Raw genomic sequence first — 26,770 nt, 5'->3', positions numbered from 1 at the left:
TAATTAAGAGAGGGAAAAGAATTTGATTGGTTAACTACCTCTATCTAAAACTACATTGGAATACCTCATGGTGTTTTTATGAAAAAATAAGACTTAAGCAAATTTTATTTATTCAATGCAATTTTTAAAATATGGAATTGAATTTTTTAACTCACTCATTTTTTTTTAATTTTCCTCTTTAATTTTTTAACTCACTCATTTTTTTTTTATTTTCCTCTTTGTCCGAGATAAGCACATATCGTTTCATAATTGATTTCGACTTTCCATCGGCGAGCAGAGTTTTGACGCTTTTTACGGAGATAAATGAAAACAAACACATGCATTTCATATATGGTTGTGTAGATAAATTATCCTAGAAGACAATGATAATAAACAGTTTTATGTTCCTTAGTTCTCCTGCCAAATGACTGAGCTTGTTTTTTGTTAAAAGTAGGCAGAAACAAATAACATCATGTTAAAGTGAAATATGTCATTTATTAAAGTAAATGACGGAAAAGTAAAGCACAGTTAATTAAATGGGGGTCATTAAATTTACTCAAATATAGAGTATTACACATCTTAGTCAAAATATAACACAATCTGACCCTAAGTGCCACAATGACATTGTAACATGATGTACATAGGCAAAAGGGGGTTCAACCCAACTAGAATAAGATTTCAAACCCTGTAATCTTTCACAAAATACACTACGCATGTATTTCAAGTTGACCCGTTATAAACATGATAAATTTCGAAGACATGTACAAAAATGCTCTAAACTGCTGTCCGCCATAAAAAAAATCTGAAAGAGTAAATTGATGTGTTTCTGAGGAGGAGGTACTATGTGTAATTTGGAGATAGATACTCTGTGGTATACAGTGCTGCTATCCTATAAGTTGACAATTATATCCTATCCTATCGTGAATCCTGCATCCACAATCCTATCCTGTGATTTCAGTCTAATCCTATCCTATCCTGCAAATCTTAGTTTTTTGATATTTCGGAATTAATATGACAAAACAAAAAAAAAGAATAACCAGAAAAAAAATCAGATATAGTTATGGTATTCATTGAAATGTTAAATCATTTAATGGAGAAAAATAATCGAGATCGGCATTCCATAATTCCCGACACACCGCACAAATTTAAATTTTACGATTATCATTATCATGTTAAAATTTAATGTAAACAAATAGATCGTAATTAAACGTGGGCAAGTACTGATTTTGAGAACATATGTAAAGAAATTGGGCTTCCCGAAGAATCAAAGAAAAAAATTAATTAGTGTTTTAATTTTCCTACTACACGTAACAATGATCGGGAGACCCGAGATCGCGACTTGCGTCCGGCGTGTTATAATTAATTATTTTTAAAAATCATAGGCCTATACTGTTTTAAAGTGTAAGTATATGTTTCATGTAATTTTTTTATTTTTCCTAAACTGAGCACCATGAAAATAACATGCATGTACATGTATAATCTAACTGTGCCTGTAAAACAGTTTTTTTTTCTGAATGCAATTCTAAAAACAGAATTAAGATATGACTAGACTATAAACCAAACAGACTAGTCAAAATATAGATCTAGTATATCTTGACTTTAGAATGTTATACATTTTAAATGTGGAATTGTATCATATCAAATATTAAATGCATAATTTATTCTTTTTTTTATTCCAGTTCATCATCTGTTGTATGTGACATTTTTTCAAACATGCAAAATATATAGTTGCCAAATAAAATTCAGGATAATAGATATGTTAATTTTTTTCATTTAACTTCAGTTTCTTCTCAGTTTATGATCATCTCAGTGCCGTACAAATGTATTTCAATTTCCAATTTTGTTTTTTGTGTGAAAATGTAATAATTTGTTTTTAATAGAATATATTAGCTAAATGTTTATTGTCTGACAGATTTGACAGTAATAAATATTGTAGTGAGGTCACACATGTTCCTTAGATCTTATGAAACATTCATAAGAAATTAAATTCACGCTATTTACAGTATTTTTTAACTCATTCTTGAGTAAGCCAGGCTTGTATTTGACCTTGGCATTTGATCTTGAATGTTAATAAGTGTCTGATTGAGAAATATGAAAAAGCTCCGCAAATGTTCCTTAGATCTTATAAAACATGCATAAGAATTCACAGTATTTACAGCATTTATAACATATTCTTGAGTAAACCTTGTATTTGACCTTGTCATTTGATCTTAACATTTCAGTGTTTAAATGAGGAAAAATATTTTATCAAGTTCATAATATTTTTATTCAAGGTGATTCCTCAACAATGTTTACCACTTGAATATTCCATTACCATGAGACAAAGTCATTAAAAGTATCCATGTACAGTATTTATTAATTTCAATGCAGAGATCACAGATACATGTACATGAACTTTGTTTAAATTTAAGTTTATCAATGTTTTTATTACAGTTGTATAATGTTTTACATGCATATAATTTGGCTTTCTAATCCGACGCTCAAATTGAAATTTAAATGTCAGAGTTATTGTCAGAGATGGTCATAAACCGAACAGTTCCACAAATGTCAACAATAAACAAAAAACAAACAGTGATCTCTCTAATAATAGCACCATGATTTCAGACTTTGGACTCTTTGACACTGGTTTGAACATATCTTTCATCATTTACTCTAACAGCATTTGACATGAACTGCATTCTGTACAGCTGCAAATGTGCAGGGTTTCCTGAAAACAAAAATATAGGCATGTAGATTGTAAATTTTGTCATACACATTTCACACACATTTAAAATATTTTTGATTTTGATTATCTTTCACATTCCATGTACTATTGGCTTTAATTTCACCTTTTTCTCTCCGTAAAGTAATGCTTTTAGAAATCATAAAAAAGAAAATCTTATACTGCATCCTCAGTCATATTAAATAATAAAAAAAAGATGTTATTTAGCATATTTGTACATTAAAATTCTTTTTATCTTGACAAGTTGCTAACAAGTATGAATACATTTGTTTTAGTAACTTTCCTCTATTTTCTGCTTGTATTTTATCTATTTAACGTTTTTTCTTGGTTTTCTATTTTTTTTTTTTGGTCTTGAAATTTGAATATGAAAAAGAAGAAGAAGAAAATATCTATGTAACAACAACATGATGACCAGAAAAATTCACATTTCTTTCAGTTTTACTCTCAAGATTTTTGAAAGAAGAAAATCACTTGTTCCGAAAAACTGCCGACATGTCACCTCAACTCAGAAAATGTTGTTTATGTATTTAAATGACCATGTAAAAATACATGATAAAAATAAAATCATACATACTTTTTAGATTAAAATCCTTTATAATGTGATGGTGCATGAGTGCAGCCAAATCCATTCTCTGTAATGATGAATATTAAAAGATTAACTTATGTTTCATAACTCACAATGCATCATACATACAGGTACAATATGTAAGTGCACTGCCGAGTGAGCTTATTAAACATTTAGCAGTAGCATTAGAAATGGTCATGATCATTATGATGATTCTACATTCATTTATTATAAATTACACTGAAATGATAGAAACTATTTTCTGACCTTATTAGGGAAATGATAAGAGTATAACAACCTGATTGAGACATAATACATATGATTGTTTTAGTCTTAGTGTTCATTGATAGCTGATTGAATCATATGACAGAATATTTGTCACTATAAATATTTTTCCCTCCCCCCTTCAGACTACGCTACTTCTTTTCTCCGCACCCAATTTTGTTTATATTAAATAGAATAAAATGTTTAGTACATTAGAACATTGTTTAAAGTGATAAATATGTATAAAAATACAAGCATGTCTAATGTACAGTGTGTAGTATACTTACATGATCTCGCACATCATTTATTCAAGTCCGCTGTTGACGGTTCCTGTAGAATTATCCAATTAAACAGAACATATTTTACAGAAAAAAACATGTTATAACACTTTTACACACGTCAGAATCGGTTTAATCATCCAAACAAGCTGAAGAAGAACGGTCTTTCGATACCTGGACTCTTCGTTGTTTACATTCCCAAATTCGGTGGCAGAGGATAGTTTCGAATAAGGTACCGGTCAAAAAATAGAAAAAATAGAGAGACCTGAGGTTTGAATGCATATTACAGGTAATTTTATAGCTAGAATATTTTATGGGTGCATTTGGAGGGAATTTGTGGTCTTGTATATTTTATTGAAATATGACACTTTAGTGTAACTACTACTGTATATGGGATATGGACTAGAAATACAAAACTATGCTCAAAACTCGCTCAACCGGTATTTCACCAGAAAAGCGGGGTGGGTTCACAGGATGAATTGTAGCTTGAACACGAGGTAGTTGAACCATTATCTCTTGCTGTTCATTGGTATGTACAAATGTTATTCTACAATTTGTGTGGTAGCTAAGGTCAGGAGCACGGGTCTGGAAGAAGATGCGGCTGCGGCGAAATAGTGAAAATAGGCTTGATCACATGAAATTTTGAGATTGTCCCTGCGCCATCTTTAGGGCTCATTGTGTAAGTTGTACATGTTTTATTCCTAAAAGCTTCAAATTTCTCAAGGGACTACATAATACTATTATTACATGTGGAGGAAATTAAAAATTTTTCAATACACATTATTAAAGCAGCTCAATATTAAGTCAACCGTCAGTCAAACGTTTTGATTGCAAAAAAATACTATCCTCTGCCACCTTCTTCCGGTGACCGTTCACGGTTAGATCGTGCGCCGTGTTACTCGAAGTTTATAATGTAAATCTGTGTTTAGAGAAAAGAATGGGTTTTTTTTCTATTGAAATTTTAGAAATATTTCTCTTGTAAGAAGGATATGGAAATAACGAACAGTATTCAATATCAACGTCCATTAAACAATATACAAAATAAGAGCAGAGCAAACACGGACCTCCGAAACATCAGAGGTGGGATTTTATATCGTATTTCGATTTTGTAATTTATTCTGAAATATGAATGAACCTTTGCTCGAATCTGATTGGCTGTAGGATACAGGAAAGGATAGGATAGGATTAACTTCTATATGTTTCTATCGTGAATCCGCAATCCTGAATCCTATCCGATCCCATCCCATGTCAACTTGTGGGATAGCAGCACTGTTATTATGCTAAGGGTTAAAATTTATTTCCGAAACAAGTACATGTGCTCCCAGAATAGACCCGAGAAGATGAGATTTAAAGCACATAATGAAACGCTTTCTAACACTTTCAGTGTTGGTGTCTCGAATCGAAATAAGCCTTCATTTTGATAACTTCAGCATGTTCTATGAATTATGTTACACTAGAGTTGTCTAAACTCTCAATTTCAACAAAAGTTATAGCTATAGATAATAATAACAGTGGGACGGACAACTTCGGAATGGACATTTTTCCAAACTTGCGCACCCTTTTCCTTTAAAGCTATCATCTTAGGTTTTTTTTAAATGGTGGGGTTTTTAAAATTAAATTGATTTATGAAAAAAAAAATTCAACATTTTCTGCACGTTTTTGAGATATTTGAGTTAAAAAAAAACCCATGGGGAAACATGAACTTAAAAAGACCCCACAAAAAAACCCACAAAAACCTAATGGGGTTTAATTTTCACCCATGGGGGAAATAACCCCACGAAAATCAATGTAGGTTTTTTAAACCCATATGTTGCTTATATTGTAATATGGGGTTTTTTCTCCCACGTTTCTTTATTATGGGGTTTTAAATCCCATGTATCGATATATTTACTGTAAGATAATTCCTAAAAAACTTGGTTTTTTTTCTTAGACTAATGGATCATTAGTATCTTCTCTGTTTCTCATTCTATAAAAGTGGATAGTTATAACAAATATCTATTATTTTTTCAAAATTTCAAGTATTCATTCTTCAAATTTTTGCTTATGTAAAAGAAGATTTATATGAAAACAGGTTTCTAAGGCAGTTGCCTTCCATAATGAAACATTCATCATAAAACTCTTCACAGGTTATTTGATCGATGACAATAAATCTGATTTTAAAAAAATGAAACAAGAAAATTTTATACCAACACAATATACACAATAGAAATCAATTCACAGTGTCCAAAGAGTTTTCTTTCCTTAACTAATATATATTTATATATGTTAGGTTTATATGATGTCTAGTTTGTGGATTTTTTTTTAAATCTCCATTTCCCTTGCATTCACCACAAATAAGATTGGATTTATTTAATTCATGTGCAATATATCTAAATATTTAATTAATGGAACTCATTCGGTTATATATCACAAAGTACAGCTATTAAAATCTTTTGATTCAACCAAATATTTAAAAATAAAATATTAATGCCTCTTGCATCCACCACTTATGAGTTTAGATCATGACCACACATGACATATAAGCTTAATGTTTAAAATCAATCAGCCATAATCATTAATATCCTTGATACACCACAAATATTTCTTTAAAAAATGAATATCCACTCCCCATGGATCCACCACTAATAAGTTAAGATCTTGATCACACATAACATATAAGATTAAAGTTTTAAATAAATTAGCCATAATCATTATTATCCTTTTACCAACCACAAATATTTAAAAATAATATCCGCTCCCCTTACATCCACCACTTTTAAATTAAGATCATGTTCACACATGACATATAACTTAAATGTTTGAAATAAATTAGCCATAATCAAAAATCATTAATATCCTTTGATCATTCACAAATATTTAAAAAAAGATTATTATCCACCCCCTTGGATCCACCACTTATGAGTTTTGATCTTGATCACACATGACATATAAGTTTAATGTTTGAAATCAATTAGCCGGAATCAGTAATGTCCTTTTACCCATCACAAATATTTAAAAGTAATATTCACTTGCCTTGGATCAACCACTTTAAAATTAAGATCACGAGCTAAATGTTTGAAATAAATTACCCTAACAAAAAAAACACTATAGTAAACTTTAGTTAATTAGGGTCTTTCGTCTCCTACGGAAGATCCTTCTATTATTCTATTGTTTCTTTTTCACTATTATTATTATTTTTTTAGCTCATCTGAGCCGAAGGCTCAAGTGAGCTTTTCTGATCACATTTTGTCCGTCGTCCGTCCGTCTGTCTGTCCGTCTGTAAACTTTTCACATTTTCAACTTCTTCTCAAGAACCACTGGGCCATTAAAACTGAAACTTATGTGGAAGCATCCTGGGGTAGTGTAGATTCTAAATTGTTCAAATCATGACCCTCCGGGGAAGGGCGGGGCCACAAAAGGGAATCAAAGTTTTACATAGAAATATATAGGAAAAATCTTTGAAAATCTTCTTCTCAAGAACCACTGGGCCAGAAAAACTGAAACTTATGTGGAAGTATCCTGGTATAATGTAGATTCTAAATTGTTCAAAGAATGACCCCCAGGGGAAGGGTGGGGCCACAGTGGGGAATCAAAGTTTTACATAGAAATATATAGGAAAAATCTTTGAAAATTTTCTTCTCAAGAACCACTGAGCCAGAAAAGCTGAAACTTATGTGGAAGCATCCTGGTGTAGTGTAGATTCTAAATTGTTCAAATCATGACCCCCAGGGGAAGGGCGGGGCCACAATGGGGTATTAAAGTTTTACATAGAAAAATATAGGTAAAATCTTTGAAAATCTTCCCTTCAAGAACCACTGGGCCAGAAAAGCTGAAACTTATATGGAAGCATCCTAGTATTATGTAGATTCTAAATTGTTGAAATCATGACCCCCGGGGGAAGGGCTGGGCCACAATAGGGAATCAAAGTTTAACATAGAAATATATAGGAAAAATCTTTGAAATCTTCTCAAGAACCACTGGGCCGTAAAAAGTGAAGCTTTTGTGGAAGCATTATGGGGTAGTGTAAATTCTAAATTGTAGGAATCTTGACCCCCGGGGGAAGGGCGGGGCCATTATAGGGAATCAAAGTTTCACATAGAAATATATAGGAAAAATCTTTGAAAATCTTCTTCTCAGGAACCACTGGGCCAAAAAAGCTGAAACATATGTGCCCATGGAAGTATCATGGGGTAGTGTAGATTTCAAAATGTCTAAATTATGATCAGTGGGGTAGGGTGGGGATGCATTATGTATAACAAGGGGGAAATCTGGTAAAGAACAGAATGGTCAAAGCTTCTCAGGTGAGCGATGTGGCCCTTGGGCCTCTTGTTTTATTTCTGTCGATATTTTGTGCAGACGATTTCTGAGATGCTTGGACGGATTTATATGAAATTTTCATTGTAGTTTACTATAGTAACTCAAAGTTTTAAAGTTTTCACCATAGTAAATCAAAGTTCCGAAGTTTTCACCATAGTAAATCAAAGTTCCAAAGTTTTCGCCATAGTAAATCAAAGTTTCAGAATTATTACTATAGTAAATCAAAGTTCCAAAGTTTTCACCATAGTAAATCAAAGTTCCAAAGTTTATACTATAGGTATTCAAAGTTCCAAAGTTTTTACTATAGTGAATTAATAAATTGAAGTTTTTATATGTTTTTTTTTATTAATTGTTTATAATTATTTATCTGTTTTAAAGGTAATGATTTTGGTTTGTTGGGCTGATTTATGATGTTCATCTCAATCTAAATATGCAAAGTAATTAATATAAATGCAATATTTACATTGAACGGTAGGAAAAAAAAACATGTTGACTTAAGTTAATAAAGCAAATATTTTGATTCTAAATGACGGAATTTTTATCTTAAAGTATTTTTTTCTGCATAAATGATAATAAATATCAACACTGTGCCGGATAATTATGCCACTTCAAAAGTGGCATTTTGGCGCCCGCCAAATTCTCATTTGTTTCTTAATTAGTCTCTGAATAAATAAATTTTTAGGTAATCTATGACCGTCCATGTTTCTTTTTAACCTGTACGTTTTACAATTCATTTACATATTTAACAAGGTTTAGAACGAAGTCGTATTTAAAAGCACATGTATTTAAGAATGTGTGCATCGTAACAAAACATAGTAACTTTATTCATCTGTGAAACAAACTATTCGTGATACATAATGTGTATCCATTCATGTCAACATACATTGTACATGTATATTTTAAAATATATATTTTCTAAATATTTTATTTATTCCAGAATTAATGGAGATGAATTTTTCAATGAAGAAATGGAGCATATTGATATCCACACTTATGTCAGAGAACTATTCCGTATCTTTAAATATCCCTTGGGAGGACAAAAAACAAAATATTCAATAAACATTTAAAGCATTGCAAGACGTTAACGAGGAAAGAGCTGAAGAAGATTTGGTTCTCCTAGAAAAATTAATACACCATGACAAATTATTAAAAGTAGACAGAGAGAGCAATAAAGTGTCCTTTGTATCAGAGGAGGTCCGACATCAGGTGATGGGATACTTTGTATTGAATTGCTTAGAAAGCAAGGAAGATTACGAGCATTATCAAAATCTGTCCTCAGTGGACTCACTTTTAGAATATGCACGCCCATTGACATACAAGAGAAAGGTGACAGAACGCTGTTTATACCTCCCAAATGGGACGGAACAGTACATCAAAAGACTTGGTGTAGACGTCCTACGGCATACATTTATGGGCAATCTGAATATGGATAATCAAAAATTATCTTCAATGCGTGAGTTTATCATAATCTTTTTTTATATGATACTACATAAATGAACAACACATTTATATCATGGTTTTCAATGATGTTTTATCAATCGGAGTTCCTCTTAACGAAAATAACTATGTTATTCAGACGAGTTGACTGTTTGATTCAGGGTTATTCAACATTATTTAAAATACAGCCGGGTGTTTTGTTTTTGTTTTCTTTTGGAGATTTGGGGGGGGGGGGGTATACAATGACCTTTCTTTACAGCACTCAAAAAAATATTATTTAAATGTCCCCCGCTTTTGCGAAGCGAGGGGACATTAAATCTCATTCGTCTATCAGTTTGTCTGTCACAAAAATTTAACCTTGCATTTTACTTTTCATTTAGTGGAGCTATGACTTTCATATTTCACATGTGCACCGTATACAATGGGTAACGCGGGGGAGTCGCTAAAAGGTAAGGGGGAGTCTATTTTCACCGCTTCGGAGTCAGAAGAGATGTGGGTCACGTCTTTTTTCGGTATATGTAAGATGTATTTACAAAAACCAACTAGCCCACGGAAGGTAGCAATAGTTAAGCTTTCTGTTGGTCATTTGTCTGGCTAGTATATCCGTCTAGTTTTCTCAAACACTTCTAAACTATTCAACAGATTTCATATTTATGTTGATCGAGTGGTTAAAACATGCATAGTTTGCACAATCTACGACTTGTGAAGGGGTTATGACAGTTAAAACAGCAAAGGCAAACGTTTAGCTTTCAAATGCAACCATTCAAACTTGGCTAAAATTTATAAAAATTAATAATTAAGACATTTTTTTTTCAGACAGTAATGGTTACGCAGGGGGGGGGGGTCGTTTCTGGAAAAAACACAACGCAAAGGGGAGTCGCACAAATGAATTGAATGAACAATAGGTGATTAGTGCCCATTGTTACGCTGACCAAAACAATTCACATAGAATATACAAGTTGTACCCTGTTCTACCCCGGGGCCGGAGACATGTACACAACACCTGTCAGCCACATCGCAGGTTGATCATCGATTCGTTGATCAATGGAAATCAATTTAGGTGTTTTCCTTTCAACTTTTTGCCATGTAAAATTAAAAATCGATCAATTGATCATATTCTTTATTTACATATTGAATTTAAATTCAGTTCTTATTTTCCATTCCATAAAATCAAAAAAAAATAAATATATAAAAATAAAGAGATTTCAAAACTTAATATTTTAATAAATAAATACATAAATGCATATTCAGGACAGGTAACTCAGGTGTGAAAATGACCAACAAAGTTCCGATTTCTGAGTTATCGTTTATATGAATGATAAATAGTCTGCTTTATTTTGTTTTGTAATGTACACAAAAAGGTTCCTTACAACGTTTTGTACCCAAATGTGTTAAAGAAGGAAAGTGTCTTTATTCTTCTTGATATAACAAGATCAAAGTAATGGGGAACAGACTTTATTCAAGATTTTTGACTCTCTTTCACGATCGTTATGAAGAATACAATATAATAACATACTTGGGTAGGAATAACATACTTTTAGTGTGCACATTTTTGCGCTTCCTATATGCATATATATTTTTCTACTAGTAAATGCAACAATTAATTACCTTATTTGTATTACTTAGCATGAAGAAGAACGACCGAACATAAAAAATAATCAGATTCAAATGTAGAAGGGGGTAGATTTTACTTTATATTTTAATTAAAAATTTTTACTTATATGTAATTAAACAGTGTCCGCATGAACATGGTAAATAAGTTTAACATCAGTGCTAAATTTTAAAACCACTGGATTTTACTGACACCAAAGAAAGACATGGGAAACGCTAAAAACTGACAAGATTAAAAACAATTAAAATACCCCAGACCTGCTTTAAACAAGTTTTACTTATGAGTTATCGATTATAACATCGAATCCTAGCGGCAGTTGAAAGGTCTATTGATATTTTTGGTAACAATGCCCACAGTGCAATTTAAACTTTAACACATTATTCAGCCCCAATACAATACTTTATCAACATAATTTTGAAGCATAATTCATAACATATATACAATTATTTCAAGAGATATTCCTCGTACAATTTATCTTAGGTTTTTAATAATAATTATTATAATAGCTATTTTAATACAGATCAAGGGTCATGAAGAGCAAACTTTGTTCGTAAGATTTTTGTCCTTTTAAAAAACGTTTGCTTTTCCTCTACGCATGGATAATTAGATGAAATTTTCAACAACAATTAAGGGATCTTTTAGACAAATTAATTTACAAAATTCAAAATAATGCTTTTTATTTGTAGTAACATTTTTGGTTACCAAGCAACAACAACACCATTAGAAAGTTTGTAGAAAAAAAATCAAGTTCTAAAAGACTGTAAATGTTTTCCTTCACTCTTTTATGAATAGGTCTATTTTATTATTTTTAAAGTCATTAAATTAAAATATGCTTTTTAATAAATGTATTTTTCTTTTACGAAGATGTAAAATTTTGTGTAAAACACCTTTAAACTGATATGGTTGCTAACAAGTCAACACATTAACCGGGAATGGACACGGAAAATTAAGCCCATATACATGCATTCAAAATGATCAAGAAGATTGTCATAATCATTGAGAAACATTGATGCTAAGACTTCCTGTCTTATGTCATTATAAACATTTACATTCAGCGAATATATCACACATAAAATATAAGTAAAATAATTCTAAAATTAGAGGAATATATCTATAAATCAAAATTGTACATTACATGTACCTCTCTTAATACTGTGAAATCACTAATTTTGGTGGGGGTATATTTTTGTTGTTACAAGGCATGGAGGGACCCACGAATACATTACCACTAAAAGCAAAATTCAACATGCATTACTACAATACATTCTCTAACCACGAAAACCCCGCCCATCCCACCCCAACCTCGAGAATTTGACCCCACAAAATTATGTGATTTTACAGTAATTTATTTAATTTTTTGTACTTATAAAGAAGTTTTATTGGAAAATTTAAATGTAAAAAATTTAATTAAAATATCATTTTTTAACACGTGAAAAGAACAAAAAATTCATCAAAGCAAAAATTAAATCATGAAAAGAAAATGGTTAGATTTAGTTTTCATGAATAACATTGTCGCCTTCCTATTTATATTGGAGAGACATAAAGCACTGATAGTCACTGATAGCTCTCACAACAAACATATATAAGGTGGAAAGTATTTTTGTTACGAGAATCGACATTTCTATAAAGACATGAAAATAAAGAAAATTGAATTATATTTTTATATTTTATACATTAAGCACAACGGCTATGTGTGGAAAAAAAACTATGCCTTTTTGCCACTGGTCAAGTTGACCGGTTAAAGAGTGTAGATTTTTGGTGTATGTTGTCAACTTAACATCTCTTTTCGAATTCCACGGGACATGTGAGGTAGTCAATAAATTGTACTCCTGCCTATTTTTGTTTACTCCTGTGAAAATTGACTGAATAAATTTATTTTATTCGGAATTGAGCCGAACATAATAAGATGAGATTCACAGTGAATAAAAACTAATGTTTGGTTGTAATACATATATCATCGTTTATCAGAAATGGAATGTTGAATATACTTGCATTTCGTTGCAGAAATAAAAAAAAATGAAAATCATATACCATATTTACTCTCACTTACAGAAAGATGGAAAAAATCGAAATATTTTTTTGCTGACTGTATACTACTTGTATTTTCTAAACAGTTAACATACCAGAAGAAGTACTAAGATGGGACTATGATGCTCGATGTAGATACGTAGCCTGCGCTAAGAAAGGGACCCAAACAATTCATAGAGCTCGTGCAATGATTGTTGGTTGTGCTGGAGCTGAAAAAACAACACTTTTAAGGCGACTGCAGCAACGAAGTTTTCAGGAGTTACGACAAATACAATCGACCGTAGGGCTGGAAGTGTATGACAACTTATTTGAAGTAGACAAAGATCGAAAGAGTTTAACAGGTTTGTATAACGTTTCCAGGATATTTTAATCTAAATATGATATTTTTATGAAATCACGTGTTTTACACTCTATTGTTTAGGATTGGAGGAAGCTGTTGATACAGAAAATAAGTGCTTACTAAGTGTTGTGGACTTTGCTGGACAGTGTGCGTATTACGCCTGTCATCAGGTCTATCTCAGCAGAAGAGCTTTTTATCTTCTTGTTATCGATATGTCAAAAAGATTTGATGAAAAAGTTGATAAAGCATTGTGTGAACAGGAAGGAACCATGTTTGCAGATTGGACATTCGGACGTAAGTGTTTTGTACATGTACCAATTGATTGCGTACAACAAAGTTATCTTTGTAGGTTAAATTTTGATTTAAGTTAAATGTTTTGAAATCATTATAAGCCATGTTAACAAAACAAAATTATTTTTAAATGTGAAAACAAAAATCGCAATTAAGTTTATCTCTGCGTTCAGTATTTTAATATTTATATATTTCCATTTCTAATTATTTCTTTGTGATAACTGTTTGAAATTGGGGGCATTTATTCCTTGATAATTCTGCCGGAATGTAAATAGGCAGGTCGATAGGTCAGTAGCTAAGGAGGCCTAATACGCATGCAAATCTCGTGCGCGTCTGTCTCTGTGTCTGACGCTAAGGAGGCCAAATATGCATGAAAATCTCGTGCGGCTGCCTTTGTCTCTGACGTCAGTGTGCGAGGACTATTGAAATTGGCATGGAAGTCCTCGTGTAATTGAAATCTATTAGTCTACATTTTTAATGTCTACAATTTTATTTCAAAATTAAATGGACATATAAGGAATCACTGTCTAGTTTTGAGGGTATGCCAGGGACATCAACAATAGTGGGAAACATGGGATAATTTTAGCATAACGGGCGATGCAAATTATCCCATGTTTCCCACTATTGTTGATGTCCTGGCATACTCTCAAAACTAGACAGTGATTCCTTAATACCAATTCTACGTAAATATCAAAATGAGGTGGCCACGCGATGTCTTCGATTCAGCTAATTTTTTTCTTACTGAAACTTCAATGAATGAAAAGATTGACTTTATGAAAGAAAGCATGGTAGTTTATCCGGTTGCCATGGAAACGGGACTAGAAGGTGTAAATTATAGTGGATTTTGCTATTTATCAATAATATCAAAAAAATATTTACTTGACAAAGCTGTTTATGTTCATATTTTTTTATATCCTTCATGACAATCAAAACTATGTAAAAAATAGCCAAGGTCACAAAAATTTTACAATTTCTAATTTTCTGATGCCTAAAAAGTGAATAATTAGTCCTTGTTACCTCCCTTGTTAGACTTAATATTTAAAGACTTTGACAAGTGATGTGAAAATTCTAGGAGGAAGATTTAGATTCAAGAAATGTTATTTTGCAAATATCATTTAAAACATTTATGGTTAAATGAAAAATAAACGTTTTATTACACTATAAAGTTGGTCTAAATGTGCTTTTTCTCTATCCGAGTTATTTCCCTTGTTGGAGCTCTTCGGCATTGAAGAATAGAAAATGTGTAAATTGTAAACAAAATGGCAGACAATGAAATCTGCAGTTTTTCTTCTTGTTTTGAAACATCTTGTTCAGGAAAATTCTACCTCAAGAGACTCAGAATTTGATGAAAAACAGTTGACAAAGTTGGGATAATCTTTACGAAAAGCCAAAGGGTTGATCTGGACATGATGAGTATTACACGTATAGCTAGCTACTTGTAGAAAAGAAAAGATGAGGAAATCAGGGTGGTATGGGGGCGAAGGCCGAGAGGATTTTAGCTGTTCCCTTCAAGATGTCTTTGAAATAGAGATCGAGAGATAAATGTAATGGTGTGGTAGTCCCCGACCGATCCCGATTACAATGTGTAAGTATTTTTTTTATTCATAATTCTATTCAGGTATCACATGTACCTGCATGGTAACCGGTAACTGGAAAAACCCGAAACCCCCGATTTTTGGAGAATACCCATACAGGAGGGGTGAAACCCCAATAAAGTGGTGGAAACCCCATAAAATTGAATGTAATGGGGTAATATAAGGCCTAAGGTGATGTTTAATTGAATGATATTGACATCCGTAAATTTTTATAGCCAATTTTTCCTCAGAATCGACGGGTTTCTTCTTGTCTTCATATACTGCACACCACGCCCGATCTAAATTCGCGATCGCTGAAATCGTTTCGAGTTATCCGTGGAAATAATTACTGTAATCTTGATCAATATGAATATTATATTATGTATGAATATTATTTAAAAAAAAAATATTTGTAAGGAAACCTTAAGAATATAAAAGAAGTATGAAATATTTATCATGTTGAAAGACATAACAATGCAATGTGTAATTGAAATTTTTTTTAATGAATTTAACTACTCCATTAATCAAGAAATAAAGTCATTTTTATAAATTCCGATCATTTATAATATGTAATTAAATTAAATTAATTAATGAATGAATCTGTTAATGTAATTATTATAATGAAAAACATTACAGTGAAATTTTTAATTGAATGGGGTTTTTTTTATGAATTTAACTAGACCATTAATCAAGGAATAAAGTAATTTTTTTCAATTCGAATCATTTATAACATGTAATTAAATTAAATTAACTAATGAATGAATTTGTTAATTTATTTTATTTTTAATTAATTTTCTTCTATGTTTAATAATTAATTTTTAAATTCAGTATTCATTCATTATTATTAACCAGTTACTAATTTTTTGTTTTTAATGTTTTTGGTTCTGTTTTTCTTGGGAGAGTGTGTTGTTTTTTTTTTTTTTTTTGTTTGTTTTTTGTTTTGTTTTGTTTTGTTTTTTAAGCAAGTAATAGAAAAAATATACTCATTGATATGAGAAAGCAACATGTATCCATTACAATGAAATTATTAGAATCCAGGTCTATGAAAAAAAAAAGTCTGATAAAAAATAATAAAAATGTGCATGTTGCATATGTGAATTCTTGTACAGTTGGTATTGTAACATTACTTACTTACTTACTTAGGCCTCTTCGTGCCAGGTGGCACATAAGGCAGCCACACAGTCTCTCCACCCAGTCCTATCATTTGCTTTTCTTTCTACTTCTTTCCATGTCATCCCTATTTCTTTTAGCTCTTTCTCTGATGTTCTACGCCATGTTGTTTTTGGCCTGCCCCTTTTTCTCTTGCCGTCTGCTGTCCAAAATATGCTCTCTCTTGTGATGTTATGATGGTCTTTCCTGAGCACATGTCCAACCCATCTCCACTTTCTTCTTACAATCTCCACCACTATGTCTTCCTGTCCTGACATCTTCCTGAATTCGTTGTTGGAGACTATTTTTGGCCACCTGATCTTAAATATGGTCCGTAGGGAACGATTAACAAACACTCTCAGTTTCCTTGCGAGGTCTTTCCGGAGCTTCCAGCATTCTGATCCATATAATAGTATTGATTTTACGTTACTATTATATATCCTAAGCTTTGTCCTAGTGGTCATGTAGGAGGAGGTCCAAACTGGTTTTAAGATGGCAAACACGTGACGGGCTTTGTTGATTCTTGATGTAATATCCTCGACAGTACCTCCAGATGTTGTTACAGTGCTGCCTAGGTATGTGAAGGTGTCTACATCTTCCAAACTCTCTCCATTGACTTTTACGGGGTTGTTATTCTGTGATTCTCATTATTTTGGTCTTGTTGAAGTTGATGTTTAGTCCTAGACATCTAGCTGTTGTATAGAGTTTGTTCGTTTTCTCCTGGATTTGCTGATAGGTGGATGAGATGAGACATAGGTCATCGGCATAATCCAGGTCATCCAGTTTGCTGTCCATTCTCCATCTAATGCCATTTTTCTTATCTCTGGTGGATTCTCTCATGACCCAGTCTATGGCCACTAAGAAGAGTAGAGGTGATAACATACAGCCCTGCTTCAGTCCCGATGTAACTGGGAACCACTCTGTTTTGGCATTGTTAACCATCACACTACACTGAAATCCTTCATGCAGTACCCTGATGATGTCAATGATCTTCGGAGGTAGACCATACAATCTCAAGAGCTTCCATAAACTTTCCCGATGTACACTATCAAACGCCTTTTCAAAGTCCACGAAGTTAAGGTATAGAGAAGACTGCCATTCTATTGACTGCTCTATGATGTTTCGTAATACGAAAATTTGGTCACAACATGATCTTCCTGGTCTAAACCCTGCTTGCTCCTCTCTCAGTTGTGCATCGACTTGTTGTTTTATTCTGTCTAATAACACTCTGGTAAACACTTTACTGATTGTTGGTAAAAGTGTTATTCCACGCCAGTTGTTGCATTCTGATTTATCTCCTTTCTTTGGTAGTTTTATAATCAGTCCGTTTTTCCACTCTGTTGGTACCATGTTGGTTGTCCAAATGTCTTGGAACAGATTATATATGACCTTTGATATTACTTCTATGTCTACTTTAAGTAATTCTGCTGGTATGTCATCTACTCCTGCAGCTTTGTTGTCTTTCATCTTTCTGATGGCCTTCTGTATTTCCTCCACATTGATTTCCTCCACACTGATGTCAAGTTCTACTATGTTGTTGTTGACTTCAATATCTGGTGGTTGAGTTGGGTTTCCTCTATTCAGAACTGATCTAAAATGCTCTGCCCATCTCTCCATGATGTCACTGTCCTTTGAAAGGATGTTGCCATACTGGTCTTTTACGACGTTTGAGCTGTTGGTGAATTTGCCGGACATCAGTTTGGTGATCTAATACAGTTCTTGAATGTTTCCAGTCCTTGCTGCTTCCTCAGCTCTACTCAAGTTATCTTCTATAAGCTTCCGTTTGTCTCGCCGCGCACTCCTTTTGACCTCTTTATCCTTTTCCTTGTAGGACTTTGATAGGGATTCCTGCTCTGAGTTGTCTACGCAGTCTAGGATCTTTGATTTGATCTTCTTTCTCTCTGATATAAGAGTCCATGTATCAGATGTTAGCCACTCCTCTTTCACACTTTTCCTAAATCCCAATGTCTCAGTCGCTGCTGAAGCTAGACAATCCCTGATGTTATCCCACTTTTCGTCTATGTTGTTTCCTTCGTCCATCGTCTCTAATGCAGAAAATCTATTCCTCAGCTCCAGCTTAAAGGCTTCCTTTATCTCAGGTTGTTTAAGTTTGTTCACGCAAACTTCCTTCGTCCTTGCACTTTCCTCACTGCTCTTAGCTTAAGTTGTATTTTGGCACGTAAGAGTATGTGATCACTGTTAATGTCTGCACCTCTGTACGTCCGGGCATCTATGACTGATCTCCTCCACCTCTTGTTGATCATGATGTAATCTATCTGATTCTTTGTTCTCTTATCTGGCGAAATCCAGGTATACTTGTGAATGTCCTTGTGTGCAAAGATAGTGTTGCAAACCACTAACCCATTCATCTCACAAAAGTCCATTAGGCGCTCTCCGTTTTCATTCATCTGTCCCATACCATGTACTCCCATGCACGCCTCCCTGCCGGTGTTATCACTTCCAACTTTTGCATTCATGTCTCCCATTACTATCACCATATCGTGTTTTGGAGTTCGATGTAATACACTCTGCAGTTGGTTGTAAAAGATATCTTTCTCTTCATCATTTGCATCATTAGTTGGTGAGTAACATTGAATCACACTGAGCTTGATGTGTTTCGAATCGAACCTAGCATATAGTATTCGGTCGTTCACTGGATACCACTCTATCAATGTCTTTGCTGTTTCCTTGCTCATCATTATTGCAACGCCGCTCTGGTGATCTTGATCCTTCCCTGAGTATATGATGGTCTCACCACTACTACAAGTCGTTTTTCCAGAGCCTGTCCATCGTGCTTCACTTATACCCAGAATGCTGATGTAATATTGCCTCATCTCTTTAGCAATCTGTGCTGCTCTGCTTATTTCAAACATAGTCCGCACATTCCACGCTGCTATGTTGATGTTCTTGTTTGGTCTCAGAAGGTAGCTTCTCAGTCTAGTAGTTCTCTGCTGATTTTCCTGACTAGACGTCATGCTTTCGTTTCCGATGTTACCCACTGGAGAACCAGGTAATACGTTTCTCTGTGTGTCTGTTTCTGTAGTCAGTATTTACCACAGAAGGGGTGACTGGCCCCATGCTGCAGGCATAGCCCCGTTAGCCGGCATTATCCGTTTCCACCTCCTACGACGGGGACGTGGGGCTTAGACTTCAGGAGGCATTGTAACATTATTATGAGAATATTATTCACACCTCAGCTAGCTCTGTTGTTTGTACTGGGATAGACAAGCACCCCTGTGTGTGTACATGCACTATATACACAGCTGTTGACACTTTGTCAACTTGATAATTAACACCTTTTGTTTAAACACCTGGGTTCCCAGCTAGTCTGACCAACCCCCTCTGGCAGGGCAATTGTGTATATACATTGAACCTTTACTATTCTGAATTGTACAGTTATGCTTTACAGAATTTCATTTTAAGGACGTTAGCACACACATAAGGAAAAAATGAATTATGATAATTTTGATAATTCATGACAAATTAATAAATAAAGACCTTTTAAAATTAGTAATAACTGAAAATATTCATAGTTTCTTTATGTTCCCAGCTCTAGCCATGTTGAGGCCTCCTAAAGTGTAGAGCCATGATTTGAATTTTGAAACAAAAATATTAAAACCAAAGGACCGAAAGATAAAAAATTCAAAAAAAACTTTAAAAAGATTTCTAAAAAACTTAAAGATACTGGATCATTATTCCTAGTCAATCTTACAGCCAAATGAAAGTAATATATATTACATGAAATAAAATAACATAATAAAAAATTTATAATTTAATTAGCAACATTAAAAAAAACAATAACATTCCTAACCTAACCTAACCTAACCTAACACCAAACAGTATTCACTGGTCTGCACCCGTCTGGCGAGGGAGGAATACTGCCTGATACTAACCCTATTCTAAGTTCTAACCTAACACAACACCAAACAGTATTCCATTAATTATACTCTCCCAACAGGTCCTACAACAGCTTCCTCTGTAGAAACCCCTACATTTCCTCAGTCACCTGTTCGATCTATGACTTATTCAGAACGAATTGCGGTAATTGGTCAAAATCATGTGTCAGAATTAGGGAACAGTGTAGCAAATGGTTCTGTGAATTTTAAGTTGCCAAATGATTATTGCGTTAAAATTTTCAGTGACAAAGATACTACAACAAAAAGCTTTATTTATAGTCAATCTTTTGGAAGAGCAGTTGAATGTTGTCTAACAAAAGTGTCTCTACAAGTGGGAGAAAAAGATATAAATTCATCTTCTGTGTCAGAAATAGTGTTAGGAATCCAAAACATTATTGAAAAACTGTTAAGAAATGATTCGGTTCAAAAAATATTTATTGGAAGTCTGTTTAGGCAAATGATTTGAGGTACTATGGATCCAGGAAAGTACAATATTCTACGGTTTTTGATATAAATAACACCCTGTACGAAATGTTCCGCCTGGAGTATAGGGGGAATTGAGGCATACTTGGAGAGGCATCAATTTGTCTCTCTACATATATGGTGATACACAGGTTCAGGGCGTAACTTAGGCGGAAACCAAGCGTAAATGGGCAGGAATTTGAGGTGAAAAATGCAAATGAGCTACGCCCGGAAAAATAAATGACGCCCGTAAAATAATTACGCCTGGAAACTAAAATGACGCCTGAAATAGAATTACGCCTGGAATGTCCTTATTATTATATAATACTATGTGACCTAAAAACCTATATATTTACCATGTTGACAAAGAAAAACATTCAGATTATGATTTACAATGTTAAAGCTAAAAATTTAGCTTTTTGAACTGTAAGAAAACATAATGACAGGTCATTAACATATATCATTAACAAGTATAGAAAAATAACATGAATTTTGTGTATTAGGGACACTAAAACACGACCACCATGATTGAGTGTGTATTTAGAATTAAACTTTTTTACATAACCTGTACATTTTATCACTTCAATAATTATATTGAAACATTTTAGTTACTGAATGAATACAATTCTTCATTTACTCAGCAGTTTACAGCTAGATTCTCACTGCAGCCTCTATCAGACTGATATTTCTCAGAATGTGTACAAGGACAAACTCAAATATCTAAAGTAATTTTAGGGTCAACCAGTTATAACTATCATTGTACATAATCATAATCAAATTTACTCAAATAGGTACTAGATATTCATGATCACTTCTACCAGCAGACACTGTGTCATCCTCAAGAAGTGTAAAAGCCTTAACATTGAGATATCTGCATTTCTTGTTTCACTCACACTAAACTCCCTCCTTCATGATCAAATTCAAACTTATCCTTCTATCTGAAATGACCCTTATTGATAATTAAATTGACCAATCAGAGGCTTTTACTTCTCCTGAAAGTTCCAGGCGTAATTTTTGTTTCTATTTTCCTGCCATTTTACGCCCGGAAAATCTGAACTTGCCAATTGACGCCCGGAAATTACAAATGGCGCCTGTAAGACGTCTACTGAGGCGTAACTCTTTGAAAATTCCGTCTCCATCCCAAGTACGCCCGGAATTTGCCAATTGCTGCTCAATTCCACCCAAATTCCAGGCGGAATCCTCCTTTAAAATTCATACAAGACACTCCGGAGGAAATATGGAAATTTTCAGAATGTGATATTTTGGAGATGTAGGGGTTTAATGAATTCGAATAAAAACATTTGGCATGTCAATGGGATTAGTTTGAACAGAGAGGCAATGGAAATTTTTAGGGCTGGGACGATACAACTTTTTCTATATCGATATGTATCACGATATTTGAGCCACGATACGATATGTATCACGATATGTTTAATTGCTTAAAAATCTTTTTTTTTGCATTGAAATAAACAAGTTATTTCCTTGCAAATAAGAATAATTTATTCAAAATAATTGTTAATATGTTGTAAAACAAAAACATTTTACTGAAATGGTGTGAATTATTATTTATTTCATATCTATATTTATATTTAACTTATTTATTTTACATATTAAACCCCAAATGTTAAATAAACAAAGAAAAAATAGAAGTCAGATTTTCATGGGCGATATTTCGATATTTCTTCACATGTATCGATATGCGTATCGTCCTCACATGTATCACGATATATCGATATCTCGATATATCGTCCCAGCCCTAGAAATTTTTAGTCGACAGATTCAGCTTGCAATGAAATGTAAAATTACAAAAAATACCTGTGCTTGGAGATGATCAAATAATTTCAGTTATCTTTCAACCAGTTCAGACAGACATTTTTCATGGTTAAAATTTCATTAAAACTTCAGTTATTTTATTTTGTTGTGTGATTTTTTTTTTCTTCTGTTTTTTTTCTTTTATTTAATATTTGTTGTAATTAATTTAAAGACAATTCAAAATGTAAACAACTGCTGTAAAAATTTTTTTTTCTAAGAAAAGAACATAAAAAAGTTACTTTGAAATAAAATATCTGTATATTTGAAAATTGATATATTATTTTAACTTACTATTTATTTCAGGTTTCAGTATTTTCATCTTTTGACATTGATTTATTTTTTGTTTTCTTTGTAACCTATAAGTAATTATTCTTTTATTTTTAATTATTATTGTTGCTTTGAACCTTTGAATTTCAAATTTTTATATCCCTACATTCAGAATTTGTCTAAAATCTCAAAATTAAATTCAGTATTTTCATATTTTGATTTTTAGTTATTTTTTGTTCTCTTTGTAACAAATAAGTAATGAATTATCTTCACTATTTCTTTTTTTTTTGATAATGTAGCTTTGAGGCTTTTGGATATTTTTATATCTCTAAATTCAGATTTTCTCTAAAATAATTTTTTTTTTAAATTATGGCTCTACAAAAAGGATGCCTCCACGTGGCTAGAGCTGGTAACACAAATTCACAATACACAAATTCATATTTTCTTAATGGCTAACGTCCTTACATTTTTTTGTTAAATACTTATTACATAATTAATATTTTACTATTATCATTGTAAAACAAATATAATTGTAGAAATTATTATGAATTATTTTAATATTATCTATACAATTATATTGACAAGCAGCTCGCTTCGAATTTAGATCGGGCGTGGTGTACGGTAAACTCGTAATGGCGCCCAATTTCCGTCGATTCTGAGGTAAAATTGGCTATAAAAATTTACGGATGTCAATATCATTCAATTAAACACCACCTTAGGCCTTATTGTACCCCATTACGTTTAATTTTATGGGGTTTCCACCACTTTATTGGGGTTTCACCCCTCCTGTATGGGTATTCTCTAAAAATTGGGGGGTTTCGGGTTTTTCCAGTCACCCCATGGTAACTGATAATCCGAGATTCCTCTGACTCTAACCCCCGCTTTTATATTGTGACTTGTGCGCACAAGTTACAATATAAAAGCAGGGGTTAGAGTCAGAGGAATCTCGGATTAGGTAACTAACTGTATAATGAAATATAAGACAATAAAAACAAACAAAACCATGAAAACTTGGATGCACATGCAGTTGCACATATTACATGTATATGACATTGAATCAAATACTACTGTGCAATATATGTGCCCGTTTTGGGTACTGGTATTTTATTTTCTATAAAAATCAGTACATATTTGAAGAAAATTGTTTGTATGAATTTATTTTTCCAAATTATAATATGCTTGTGTCCAATCTATTTTTACAAACAGAATTTGTAGAAATCATACCTCGGAAATATTAAACCTTTGACTTCTGACAATGATAATTTACTGAATAGTGTGTTAGATTTTTTGAAATTTTAAGCAATATCAGGACTGTAGAATATTTTAAAGAATTGATTAAAAAAGTGTAAGTGTAAAATTATGAAAGTACTTGCAGACATCCACATTTACAGATGCTAGTAGTGTTCTAGATCTAAGTACATATACTTTGTCATACTATTGTGAAATCATTTTTGGGACCTTGATACAATGAATTTATTTGCTCTGCAAGGTGATGTATTGTAAAGTAGGAAAAGAAATATATCCAAGGGTGTTAGAATATGGCAACTCCATTTGTACTTTCCAAGATGCAGCTTTCTGTCTCATAATTTTATTTTACTGATCACTGTTTTTCAGCTATATATTGTAGGCATATCAATCTTGCACACATTTTAAATATGAATAGTTTTAGTTTGACAATATTGATCTGTACAGATGAGATCATTCTGATGCTGTGTACTTTACATGTCAAAGACATATTGTACAAATTAAAAATAGTCACATTAAAGAAGAAAATAAATTATACCACATTACGTTAGTATCCATAAAAAACATGTATGTTTTTATTACAATTAATTTATGATTATATAAATACATTTTATTTTCCACTTTAGAAATTAATTGTTGTCAAATTCATTTCTACTCTTAGTCTCTATATCTCTAGCAATTTGTCCAAACTGCAGAAAAGCTTTATAAGTATTTAAATTGAAAAAAAAAAAAATGCTTGATGACAACATTAAATTCACTCCTTTATCAATCATTCTCTTGATTCAGAAAATTTTCAGGATAACATGTAAATATTAGGTACATGTAATATATATATATATATGATGTTCAGGATTTTAACCCAAACTTTCAAATTAAAAAATAATTTTAAATTGATCATTGCAGCCCTTGCAAGATTTTCCTAATGAAGATTCTCAGGATTACAGATCTTCTAGCAAGGAGACCACACAGGTACATGTAGTGTGTATTAAGTTGCATGGATTCATGGTGGCTTAAGACATGATTGCCACAACAATGCATAAAGGGAGATAATAATGTTTATAGGTTGAAAATGTATATTTTTTATATATAGCAAAATTTTAAGATTCCAGTTTTAAGTTTTTGAAACAATTTTTAAATGAATTTTTATCCAAAGTGACCAAAAATTAATGTTATTTTTTATTTTCATGTGAACAGATAGAGATGACCAGAGCAGAGGACATACACCCCCCCCCCTAAAAAAGAAAAAAAACAATATACAGTGGACTGGAAGTAAATTTTACATGAAAAATACAAAGTAGGAAAAATAACAGAAAGAAAAGATGATCCAGTAAAAGTTGTCACTGGTGCAAGATGGACATAGAGATGGTTTTCTAATGATCATTACTAAAATCCACAGCAAATCAATACTGCAAGGCTGAGCTACTTTTCAAACTTACACAAAAGGACATAAAGAAATGTGAATTCGAGGAAACCAAGCTTACATCAAATGAGAGAATATGAAGGAACAATTTTTAGCAAAAAAATTTTTTTTTAAGCAGGGCATCTGTTTTCCTTAGGGAATATGTGTATTTTAAATTGATTTCTTGTATTTTCAAAAAATATCACTGTTTAAGTGAAGCATACATTCCAATTTATGTCTTGTTTATTTTTTTCTAGAAAAGCAGTTTTATGCAAAGAAGCAGTTTCTTCCCTTTTTATATACCCTCTCTGCAGGAGAGGTGGTATACTGATTTATTATATACCCCCACATGGGCTCACAAATTTAGAGTTTTATATTGGCAGGCTTCACACAGTATGTTATGGATGATTAGAATATATATGAATACATTTTAACAAAACTGAGAACAAGATTAATTGTGAAACACTGATTCACCCATACATTGCAGCTTATGTCAAGACTCCCACGAGGTATCCCAAGAAAGGTCTTGCCACAAGTAAAACACCTGTGAAATATGAAAATCTAGTCCAACTTCAAAAGTTCTGGTTCTTAGGTTAAAGTTTTTTTAAGTCGGTCAATGTCTAAGGTCAAGGTCAAATGGTTAAAAATATTTATACCCATTAAAAGAACATAGTATACATGTAACTGATCATCTGAATATGCTGATAAGCAATGTGATAATAAAAATTAATTCCACAATATTTAGCATATAAGGTCATTTAAACAAATTTGGCTGCCTTCCCCCAACAGACTAACTAAAATTCAAAACTTTTTTTACATTGCAAGACAGGATGGTTTTCTTTTTTATCCATCTTATCTCGTCAACAAATATTGTGAAATTTTCTGGGAAAAAGATTTTACAACCTACCTAACGAGGCGACTTAATAATTTTACCTTGAGCTGGGAGAGGGCAAACAAATATTATAATCAAGATGGTCTTGCCAACTTGTTTTGACATTATATTGTCTGACCTACTTTCATATTTTCATAAAATACTTTCATATCATTTATTAAATATGAGTTTGCCTTTTTACTTTAATTATACATTTTAAAAAATTGACCATAAAACAATTGTTTTGAACATATTTTAGTGAATAAATCAAAAGGATTGGACA

The 26,770-nt window shown here is 32.5% G+C and overlaps 1 protein-coding gene and 2 long non-coding RNA genes across 3 annotated transcripts; 2 read left to right on the top strand and 1 right to left on the bottom strand.

Annotated features, from left to right (window-relative positions):
- Window positions 1-2,232: 2,232 nt before the first annotated feature.
- Window positions 2,233-3,902, bottom strand: LOC134234649 (uncharacterized). Its single transcript, XR_009985222.1, has 3 exons — window positions 3,818-3,902; window positions 3,276-3,333; window positions 2,233-2,686 (listed from the first exon to the last, which is right to left on the bottom strand). It is a non-coding gene; the product is annotated as an uncharacterized LOC134234649 (long non-coding RNA).
- Window positions 3,903-9,059: 5,157 nt separating this feature from the next.
- LOC134234647 (probable serine/threonine-protein kinase pats1) lies at window positions 9,060-14,870 on the top strand. The gene is made up of 4 exons (XM_062716714.1): window positions 9,060-9,557; window positions 13,268-13,522; window positions 13,603-13,815; window positions 14,842-14,870. Exons 1-4 carry the CDS (start codon window positions 9,314-9,316, stop codon window positions 14,868-14,870), a joined length of 741 nt encoding a protein of 246 aa, XP_062572698.1. The 5' UTR covers window positions 9,060-9,313.
- Window positions 14,871-15,002: 132 nt separating this feature from the next.
- Window positions 15,003-25,752, top strand: LOC134234648 (uncharacterized). The gene is made up of 3 exons (XR_009985221.1): window positions 15,003-15,397; window positions 25,121-25,186; window positions 25,412-25,752. It is a non-coding gene; the product is annotated as an uncharacterized LOC134234648 (long non-coding RNA).
- Window positions 25,753-26,770: the final 1,018 nt, after the last annotated feature.

The sequence above is a fragment of the Saccostrea cucullata genome, unplaced genomic scaffold (assembly GCF_032062105.1).
Source record: "Saccostrea cucullata isolate Sc308-1 unplaced genomic scaffold, CSIRO_AGI_Scuc_v1 ctg3751, whole genome shotgun sequence".
Taxonomy (NCBI): domain Eukaryota; kingdom Metazoa; phylum Mollusca; class Bivalvia; order Ostreida; family Ostreidae; genus Saccostrea; species Saccostrea cuccullata.
The sequence above is the reverse complement of the archived record's forward strand: the minus strand, read 5'-3'. Positions and strand labels throughout refer to the sequence as shown.

What these genes read in the sequence shown, in the direction of transcription:
- LOC134234647 (XM_062716714.1), top strand. Translation starts at nt 9,314, where the DNA reads ATGGGATACTTTGTATTGAATTGCTTAGAAAGCAAGGAAGATTACGAG. An exon ending in TCAAAAATTATCTTCAATGC is followed by an intron (nt 9,558 to 13,267) that starts GTGAGTTTATCA and finishes TTTTCTAAACAG; the next exon opens with TTAACATACCAGAAGAAGTA. An exon ending in AGATCGAAAGAGTTTAACAG is followed by an intron (nt 13,523 to 13,602) that starts GTTTGTATAACG and finishes TCTATTGTTTAG; the next exon opens with GATTGGAGGAAGCTGTTGAT.